The sequence below is a fragment of the Mizuhopecten yessoensis genome, unplaced genomic scaffold (assembly GCF_002113885.1).
Source record: "Mizuhopecten yessoensis strain PY_sf001 unplaced genomic scaffold, ASM211388v2 scaffold10653, whole genome shotgun sequence".
Lineage (NCBI taxonomy): Eukaryota > Metazoa > Mollusca > Bivalvia > Pectinida > Pectinidae > Mizuhopecten > Mizuhopecten yessoensis.
The window spans coordinates 34,436-45,736 of NW_018408654.1; the positions used below are offsets into that span (position 1 = coordinate 34,436).

Genomic DNA, 11,301 nt, shown 5'->3' on the forward strand with positions numbered 1-11,301 from the left:
AAACTAGATGTGCATTACAGGCGTCGCTGATGAAGCAAATCACGCTGGTATCCTTCCAGAACACCGGGTCTTATTCTTCTTGTACTTTTTTTCAAACATCTCAGTGAAAATCTTTCCTTTGTTTATATTTTGTTCAGCAGTTTTTGTATTCGTCTAGAGATCGGCACTATTTGTGAGATAATTCGATTTTTAAGCATCCTCTGCAATGACGAAACATGCGTCCAAGTACATCTTGTTCTGACTAAGACGTTTGACTTTGATCATGGCGACTGGGAATGACGTATACAATGCTGTTCGTCCGGATATTGCTCCCCTGATATAGGCCTTCTAAGTGTGTACTTCGGATTGCTTTGTAAATAAGACAACGGTCAAGGCTTCCTGTGCTATAAATAGAAAATAGAAAAAAAACATTTTCAGCAGATGCCGCAAGTTCCTTCATTCGAGGTGGTATTCCCCACAGTAATTCCTGTCACTGCTTCTCGACTGTATTTTTACTTTGCGGCTGCATCGACGTCATGGCGTCAACCGGAAATCCATATTTACGATACTTACACACACATTCCAGTTCAACACCCAGGCGTTATTTACTTATGTTATACAATTCTTACACCTACGATTCTTGTTAAAGCTCCGATCAATGTTGTTCATACTTTGTGTTGCATATTTCCTCATGAACTCAATTCACGCTTGTGAAGACGTTTTGTTTTTTAAATTACTAACGATTATTCGTCAAATACGGAAATATAAGGAAATGCTATTTGATAATGTAGAACCCAAAACTAATGAATCTTTAAAGTCTATACATTTAAATTGCGAAGAAATAATTTATGTTCTTGAGATTATAAAATTAGGAAAAGCCCCGGGTATAGATGATATAAGTCACCACATGCTAGGAGATACAGCAAAAACAGTTTGTAACCCTTTATAGTTATTGTTTAATATGTCCCTATATCAATGCGTGTATCCAAATCTATGGGAAAAAAGTATAATTATGCCACTATTTAAGAAAGATAACAAAAACCTACCTTCAAATTACAGACCTATCTCTTTACTTTCTTCAGTAGGCAAGGTTTTTGAACGTTTTAATGCCAAACATATACATAACATTTTTTTTGGAAAACTCATTATTTTACCAAAGACAATCCGGATTTTGACCTAAACTCTCAACTATCCATCAATTGATCGAAATTTATCATAACATTTGTCTTAACCTAGAAGAAAGAAACATACATGTATGAGTTCTGTAATATATCAAAGGCATTTGATAGAGCATGGCATTTAGGTCTTCTTCAAAAATTAAAATATTATGGTATTTCTGATTCAATTCTGAAATGGCTAGAAAATTACATTGAAAATAGACACCAACAAGTATGTATTGGTGAAACACTTAAAGGCGGCAGTACCACAAGGATCCGTGTTAGGGCCGTTACTATTTTTAATTTATATTAATGAAATTACAGACACATTAATTCGTGTATCTCGTCTTTTTGCTAATGACATGTCCATGATAGATAGTTCTTTTTCTTGTAGAGATATTGAATTAATAATGAATAAGGACTTAGAAGGTTTGCGGGAGTGGGCTAAAAAATGGCTTATCAAATTTAGCACAGAAAAAAACTAAAGTGTTATTTATATCTAACATTGACACTGATCATGTAATTGATCTTGAGTTTAATAATTCCCCTTTGGAATTTGTAGATATGCATAGTCATTTAGGCGTTATTTTTGGCTCTGCTGCTAAATGGGGAGATCGCATTGAAAGTTTTTATAAGTCTCCTTAAAAAAGGGTTAATGCATTAAAACAATTGAAATTAACTTTTAATAAAACAACTTTGTAAAAAATAGACACTAGCTTTATTTTACCCACTTTATACGCATGTGAAGTGTGGAGTGGCTGCTCTAAATTCCGTAGCGATCTAATTGAAAAACTGCAACTTGAAGCGGCATGCATTGTATTAGGTTTACCTATATATGCCCGTAGATAATCTTTATATTTTGAAACAGGTTGGGAAACTCTAAAAGATAGAATAGAACGGAAAAAACTTAACTTGTTGTACAAAATACACCATAAAACAACGCCTATGTATCAATACTCAATACTCCCCCGGCTAGTTAGAGAAAACAACCCGTATGTATCTATACTCAATACTCCCCCGGCTAGTGAGAGAAAATGACCCGTATGTATCTATACTCAATACTCCCCCGGCTAGTTAGAGAAAATGACCCGTATGTATCTATACTCAATACTCCCCCGGCTAGTTAGAGAAAACAACCCGTATGTATCTATACTCATTACTCCCCCGGCTAGTCAGAGAAAACAACCCGTATGTATCTATACTCAATACTCCCCCGGCTAGTTAGAGAAAACAACCCGTATGTATATATACTCAATACTCCCCCAGCTTGTTAGAGAAAACAACCCGTATGTATCTATACTCGTTACTCCCCCGGCTATTTAGAGAAAACAACCCGTATGTATCTATACTTATTACTCCCCCGGCTAGTGAATGAAAACAACCCGTATGTATCTATACTCGTTACTCCCCCGGCTAGTTAGAGAAAACTACCCGTATGTATCTATACTCATTACTCCTCCGGCTAGTTAGAGAAAACAACCCGTATGTATCTATACTCACGCAAGAACGAGGCTACAACATGAGTACTGTAAAATTAATTACCGTCATGGCTTTGGACACCAAACTTTCATGTTCGTGGTGATGTTGTACGTAAGATTGTACAGAATCTTTGAATGACAATTGCTTGACGTTAAACGCGATGTAAATGTGATTTGATTTACCCACCACTGTGCGCATATAATATATATAGTCACTGTGGAGAGGAGTGTTGACCAGCGATTCGTCACGATCAGTCCGCTATGATGAGCCTGTCTATACCTTACCTGTAACGGGTGTATATCCGTACATACGAACTCATACTCAGTGTCGGAGACTGTTAGTATATTATTGTCACAATGGTAAGAAATCTAAAAAACGGAAAAAGGCTTCTGGACAAGATGTACATAGTGAGAGTAACGAAGATAGTCATGCAGATCAAAGCAGTCTAAACATAGGTGTCAGCAGTATACTAAACGCGGTAAACAGAGTGTTATACCCATCGAGTCCATCTGCAACAGTAACAGTACCGACGGAAACATCCACGCCCAAACTCAATACGAACCCGGAGGACGCAGACAACCAGTCTACCAGCATTTCAGACAAACTCGCGACTACAGACAAAAAACTTGATACCATACTGAATAAACTGAAAAAGCTAGACAGCATAGAACGGAAGCTAAATCAGATGGATAGTCGAGTCACATAAGTCGAGAGTCGCATCGAGATTGCAGAGGCTAAAACAGAGGAGTTGGAGCAAGCTGCGAGTTTTGTATCCTCAAGGCTAGACATTTTAGAACAGCGCAATTCCAATGCGGACAATGCCATTGTGACCGTCAAGGAACAGGAAAAGATAATCAGTGCGATCAGCAAGGAGCTTCATGACATTAGGTCCGATCGCGACGAGCTCCAGTATTCCATGGTTGATTTACAATGTAGATCGATGAAGAACAACCTTGTGCTTTCTGGTCTAGGCGGGGAAACCCGTAACGAAGACACAGAATCGCTTTTGTGGGACTTCCTGTTTTTTTAAATTGGTATCGATCGCCGGATCGAGTTCGGTAATGTTCATCGTTTTGGCAAGTTCATCAAGGGCAAAGATCGACCCATCATTGCCCGGTTCCTTTATAATGCGGATCGTCTGTTGGTACAACGCAACTCCCATCGGCTCGCGGGATCGCGGGATGGAGTATATGAACAGTTCCCTTCAGTGATCGAGGAGCGTAGGAAGCAGTTGTACCCTGTTAAAAAACAAAATAAACTTGCCGGCAACAACGTGAGACTAGTTCGCGACAGGCTATACATCAACGGGGAGTTGTACAACGGTGATGCCGTCCAGTCCAAACCCACGTACATTAACGTCGCCAACAGCAACGCTAATGCTCACAACACCCACACTGGTGCCCATTTCCAGGGCCAGAGCCCCAGCAGCCAAACGCGACCGCAGGGGCCCGGTTCCACGAGTTACAGCCACCGTAACAACTCCTCACGTCATCACCGTGGGCCTCCTCAAGGCCAGTCGCGAGGCAATCCCAGTGATCGTCATGGGGGTATCAGCGTGAACCCATGCCTCATCCCGGAGCGCGCGGAAACAGTGGAACATTAGAACGGATGGATCACCAGTCAAACGGACAGTGGTCATATTCCAGATAGGACGGACAGTAGAGTGAATTGTCCTTTATATCATGGAAGATCGGTCGTGGACTTCTGGACAAACTACGTAACGATGATTTTGTAANTATGCTTTTGTAACGTACCTCGTCAAATATGATATAATATGTCTATGTGAATGTGCAGTTAAGAATGATGACGATTTTGATATAGCAGGCTATGAAAAAATAGTTTATCCAAAATCCTATTGCAAAGGCGGCGGTATTGTTATATTTTACAAATCAGAACTATCTGGTAAACTTTCTTGTGTAGAAAATGTACATGATAGCATTATATGGTTGAAATTAGATACAAATGATTCGCAAATTGATAATATATATTTTGCGTTTTGTTACCTTCCCTCAGTAAATAGCGTTTTCTACGATAGAGTGATTTTGATTTATTTCAGTGTCTTGAAGACACTGTGTCCAAATACAAATCAACGGGTACTGTATATATCTTCGGTGATTTTAATGCCAGAACTGGTAATAGAAATAATTATATTTCTGATGACCATTTACAGGATGGTATCGCCAAAGCATTGGGAAATTTGATTAAGTATACAGCGGACCCTGATTTACCAAAACGTCAAAATATGGATAGTTCTGTTAATAATTTTGGTAGGAAGCTTATCGATTTATGCAAATCATCGGGTCTTCGTATCCTAAATGGACGCCACCCTAATGATGAGCACGGAAGTTTCACATTTTATAACTCAAACGGTTATTTGATTGTTGTTGTGTATAAATTTATCTCTGGTCAGTTTAATACTTTTTCTGACCATTCCCCGGTCTGTTTTTACTTGCATTTAAAATGTATTAATCCGAGTAACAAAACATCCCTTGATTTTGATAATGAAAAGACACCATGTAAAACTGTCAAATGGAATGATACAAATACTGCTTTGGTCTTAGAGAGTCTCCAAGACATTATTGAACTGATCAACGATAAACTAGACGTGACTTTTGATAGTCACGAGGATGTTAACAATTGTGTAAATGATATATGCAAGATTATAAATGATTGTTCTTTGCCTTTTTGTGATGTGAGGGTAAACGCATCTATTAATGTAAGTAGCCGTAAAAATGTAAATCACCAAACCGATAAACCATGGATTACAGAAAATTGTAAAACATTGTATAATAAATATAAGCGGTCATTGTCAGAATTTAATCATTGTAAATCTGATGATAACCATCACATATTGATCACTTCGAAACGTTCTTACAAGAAAATGGAGTCAAAGCTGAAACGTCAATACAAACGACACAAAGATGACATGCTGGAAATGTTAAAAAAATCGAACCCCAAGAAGTTCCACAAACTATTTAAAAGCAAATCAAGCCAATGGGCAAATTCAAGTTTATCAAACGAAGATTTTTATACTTATTTTAAAAATCTAACAATGAGTAATAATAGTGATGTAGATGACAGGGAACCTAATATCGACGTGGCCATCTACGATGAATTAGACAAAGATATTGATAAAGATGAAATGTTAAAAGTCATAAACAATCTAAAAAACAACAAAAGTTGCAGTGAGGACTTAATAATCAATGAAATTTTTATTAAAGGAAAAGTTATTTTGTTGACTTGTATGGAAAAAATGTTCAATGTGATTTTTAAGTCTGGGCATTTCCAAAAAGCATGGTGCAAAGCTTGTATTGTTCCAATTCACAAAAAGGGCAACTTAAATGACACCAACAATTATCGTGGCATTTCGTTAGTTAGTTGTTTTGGAAAAGTTTTTACGGGCGTTTTAAATACCAGAATATTAAATTGGGAAAAAAAGTATGGTATTCTAACTGACGCACAGTTTGGTTTCAGACCTGGAATGTCAACCACTGACGCCATTTTTGTTTTACAAACCCTTATAAATAAGTCCCTAAAAAAGAAAAAAGCGTTTTTACTGCTGTTTTGTAGACTTTAAAAAAGCTTTTGATTTTGTTAATAGAAGCAAGTTATGGTGTAAAATGATCAATTGTGGTATCAGAGGTAAGTTCCTTCAAATTTTGATTGACTTATATAATAATGTTAAATCATGTGTAAAGTATAATGGAGTCCTAAGTGATAGTTTTTGCATCAAGATTAGACTTTTACAGGGCGAAGTACTGTCACCAGTTTTATTTTCTTTATATGTTAATGATTTTGAGATCAATTTCATAAAAGACAATTGTCCAAGTGTAGAACTTCAACTTATAAACCTATTTTTGATCATGTATGCAGATGGCATGGTGCTGCTATCAGAAACACCAGAAGGTCTCCAATCTATGCTGGACTCCTTACAGGATTATTGTAACACATGGGATTTGGAAGTCAACATATCTAAAACCAAAATAGTTGCTTTTAGAAATGGTGGTAACTTACGAAATTATGAAACGTGGTCTTATAAAGATACAAACATTGATATCGTGGATGAATTCAAATATCTAGGTATGCTTTTTAATTTTAATGGAAAATTTCTTAAAACACAGAAGCATGTGGCTGATCAAGGGAGAAAGGCACTGTTCGCCTTAACATCTTCATTACGCAATTATTGTTTTAATATTGAAACTCAGTGTACTATTTTTGACTCTTATGTAAACAGTATTTTGTGTTATGCCTCAGAAATCTGGGGATTTCACAAAGCACCTGATGTAAATAAAGTTCATTTAAATTTTTGTAAAAAAATTCTGGGAGTCAGACAATGCACTAATAATGATCTGGTTTATTGTGAACTTGGTAGATTCCCCTATATAGTCCAAAGGAAACTGAGGAATTCTAAATACGAGTTAAAAGTGAAATGTAGCGATAACTGTATATTAAAAGCTTGCTATGACGAGCGTATAAGTGGTAATGATGACTGGTTAATTAATATTAGGCAAGAATTAGCTAGCATGGGTTTGGAGTATATCTTTGAGGAAAACTTACCTATTAATATTGCGGCAAAGATTATAGAACAAAGATTGCTCGATGTTTCACGACAAAGTATGTTAACAAATATTTCAAATTCTTCAAAGGTTTTTTTTTATCAACACCTGATAGACAATGTCGACTTACAGTTTTATTTGCGTAAGCCAATTAAATCAAAATTCAAGCGTCAAATTACTCGCTATAGACTGTCCTCTCACAGTTTAAATATTGAGGTCGGGAGGCGGAATAATACAAACCGTCATAATCGACTGTGTACTGATGTAATTTAGGCGACACTGAAGATGAGCTTCATTTTATTCTCAAATGTCCATTTTATGAAAATCTAAGGTTAAAGTACATAAAGAAATATTATCGTTGAAGTCCGGGTGTGTTTAAGCTAACTCAACTATTAAGTACCGATAATGTAAGGGAACTTTTTAATCTTGGAAAATATTTACATTTGGCAACAAGTGTACGTAAAGAGTCACTCTCCTCTTAACATATGTCCATATGTTATTTTGTATTGTATTGCATAACATGTTGTACTTATCTTGTAATATATGTATTATACCCATGAGTCAGTTGACTCGAGGTTAATACAAAGTAATATCAAAATGATATCAAAAATACTCAATAGAGAAAACAACCCGTATGTATCTATACTAATTACTCCCCCGGCTAGTTAGAGAAAACAACCCGTATGTATCTATTCTCCCTCTCTGTCAAGCACCCTTTCACATCAAATTACTGAGAGAAAAGTATTTAATTTTTGCAAACCTTTCACCCATTCTTAGTTTAACTTAAGAATGTACACCTCTGAGAAGTAAAAAAAATCCTGTATTAAACTTTTTTTCTTATATGGATTTTTGGAAAAAGGAGTTAATGGCATAGTAGTGAATGCCAAAAAAACTTCATGTCGGTGTGTTCGTTTTTGTGCTATGATCGGTCAAAGATACCAATTAAACACAATATGTGATTTTAGGTGAATTTTTGGGGTTTGACCATTTGCAGAACAAATTCATACAATTTCTCCCAAGTGTGTTATCAGATATGTATGAATGTTTGTAGAATTGATAAAAATATTATTTTCTTTGTAACTATGGAAGTAAAATTTCTTATTCTTATTCATTTTACTCAGAAATGCGATTTTAGTTACCCCTACCCCTTATTTTTTAATGAAAAAATGCAAATTTTTCACCATTTTTTGCAGATTAAACGCTTGATATAAAAAGAAACTGTATTAAACTTTTTTTGGTATTCAATGAATCAAAAGAAAATGTGTTTCTCTTTCTAAAACAGCCACAAAAATGGGAGGTCGGTGTGCTTCTTTCACCTTTTCGGGGTCAAAAATCAAAAGTGCTTCAGTTACCCTAATATGTAAAAAAAAATATCAATAATATATAACTTTCCATTTTTTTGCATATTATAGTAATCATATTGAACATTATAAAGTTGTATAGCAAAATTGAACCTGCTACAATTAAAAATGGTGACACAATGACAATTTAAGTGATCAATCTAGTGTCAAAAAGGTGAAAATTTGGCCCTTTGTGAAGCGCAAGAAATTCACATAAATACACTTTTTCAAAATGGCCGCCAAATTGGTCATTTTTTAAAAATTCCTGTAAAAAATGTTCTACACACAACAGACATCTAGTTTTTTTTACATGTTTTTCAGATGTGTGTTTGCTATTATACCTATCATAATTTGTTAAATATTACAAAAACCTGTTACACCAGATCAAAACGAGACTTGAACGTGATTGAAACCTCAGAAGAGTACATCTTTTATATGTGTATATGGGGCAAAGAAGTAATTCCAACAGTGTGGACAAGTTTAGGTTGTCAAATTTTCGGAGCGATCCACTCCTTTTTCAAGACACAGTGAAACAGAACAGTTACATGTACATATATATCATATTACAAGAAGATAGAATTGATATACTATAATTGAAAATATAGCTATTATATAAAACCAATAGTCCCCTCGGCTAAAGACAGCCGAAGGCAGCAATTACGCTGAGAGCATCGCGGACAAGGAACGCTGATGTAGAGGACCTATTCTTGCGCAAGATGCACTGTCATATAAAGTGAGTCAACGAGAGATATCAAAAACGTGGAACATGTGTGCATTTGGAAATCTGGCCCGGTAAATGTGAAAAATCTCCAATCTGCTACGGAATGTCTCATTAGTCGCCTCTCAATACTGTGATGGATCTAAGTCACAGCAGGGGGTCCCACTTAGTCGCCTCTTTTGGTTTGCAGGAATAATGCATGTGCCTCTATTAGTTTGCAGGAATTATGCATGTAATTATCAAATGAGTGAGTGCAGGAAGAATAAATAGATAAAATGGCTAAGATACTGTATAAATCTGCAAAATAAATCTGACAACGGCTGTTGGTCACACACACTGACATGAAGCAGCAGGCAGGCGAGATAGCAGACCAACTGTGCAGTAATGAATCATTAGGTCAAATGCCCCCTGGAAGGAAAACGAGCGGATGGCAACCGCCTATCGTTCGTTCATACCTCGAGGGTAGCGGGTTTGTAGATTGGTGATCCAAAACCGTTCTCTCGTACGTCGTCTCGTTTCATCCCATGTAGGGCATTGATCTATGGCAACAACCTGCATGTCTTTCCAACTATGGCTAGGCATATTAAAATGCCTTGCCACAGGGAAGTCTGGTTTGTTCTGCTTGATGGAGCAGCGGTGGTTGTTGATCCTGACATTGAGCTGGGTGCAGGTCTCGCCCACGTACTGTAACTTGCATTTATTGCAGGTAATAAGGTACACCACATTGACTGATGTGCATGTCAGCGTTTGTAGTATGTGAAACACTTTGCCGTTGATTGTACATTGAAATGTATCTGTGGAGCGCGTGTATGGACACAGTTTGCACACCTTCTTGTTACAGGTATTGAAAGAGTCTTTCGCCGCAGCAGGGTTAGGTGTAGGAAGCTTGCTGCTTACCACAAGATCTCTAATGTGTTTAGGTCTACGATATGCCAGTATAGGAGACTCTGGAAAGATCTGCCTAAGTTTCGCTGAAGATTCGATGATGCGCCAGTGCTTTTTCAAGATAGATGGAAGAAGCGGCATGTCTGGGTGGAACATGACTACACAAGGTACCCTTTGTGTATGGGGTCTGACTTTGTATACAAGCAGACTTGCCCTGTCCAGTACCCTCACTTTGTCTATTCCCCGATCTATCAAAGTAGATTTGTATCCTCTGCCAAGAAGGTGGGACTTTAACTCTGAACATCTGCTTTCAAAGATGATGTCATCCGAAATAATACGCCTGATGCGCAGAGCTTGGGAGTAGGGTATGCTTCTCGTGGTGTGAGAGGGGTGACAACTGGATGGGAGGAGATACTGGTGTGTGTCAGTAGGTTTACAGTGGAGGTCCGTACTAATCTTACCATAAATCAGAGTGGAACTGGTGTCCAAAAATGTGTTGCTCTCCGTTGAGATATCCGCTGTGAATTTGATGGTGGCGTGGAACGCGTTAGCGTACTCAATAAACTCGTCAAAGGAGTCCCGACCCGATGTCCATTTGATTTCAACGTCATCGATAAATCTCAACCAGCTAAATGGCTTAATCGGAGCAGATGTTAAAAGTTGAGCTTCAAGATGTCCCATAAAAACATTGGCATATGAGGGGGCCATCTTAGTACCCATGGCTGTACCGCTTACTTGTATGTAGTTATCCTCATTGAATGTAAAGTTGTTAAGTGTGAGGACAAGTCTTAGTAAATCCACCAGGCTATCAGTCGATGGGTGTTTGGTACTGCGCCGTTCCCATGCCTCGCGACAGGCTGCAATGCCGCCGTCATGCGGTATGTTAGTGTAGAGGAAAACGACGTCCATCGTAACTAACAAGGTACCTTCTGGTAGGTAATATGTGTATACATATATTGATGTATTGTCGCTTTTGAAATCTTTTGTGTTATAACTGTTGAGGAGAGGGCTTTACTAATGTTGTAAAAACTTGTACCCGATCCTATTGCTGTAAAAATAAAAAGCAAAAAATATGCTTAAACTTAAACTAAACTAAACTAAAACTAAACTAAACTAAACTAAACTTAAACTAAACTAAACTAAACGATATTTGATAATGAACAGTGAGTTTCTCTTTTCTATTTCCC

General features: G+C 37.2%; 1 protein-coding gene across 1 annotated transcript; it reads right to left on the minus strand.

The window, feature by feature from the left end:
* Positions 1–6,865: 6,865 nt before the first annotated feature.
* On the minus strand, positions 6,866–11,023 carry LOC110461751. The gene is made up of 2 exons (XM_021515385.1): positions 9,822–11,023; positions 6,866–6,893 (listed from the first exon to the last, which is right to left on the minus strand). The coding sequence occupies exons 1-2, from the start codon at positions 11,021–11,023 to the stop codon at positions 6,866–6,868; spliced, it is 1,230 nt and encodes a 409-aa protein (XP_021371060.1).
* Between the last annotated feature and the right edge of the window lie 278 nt (positions 11,024–11,301).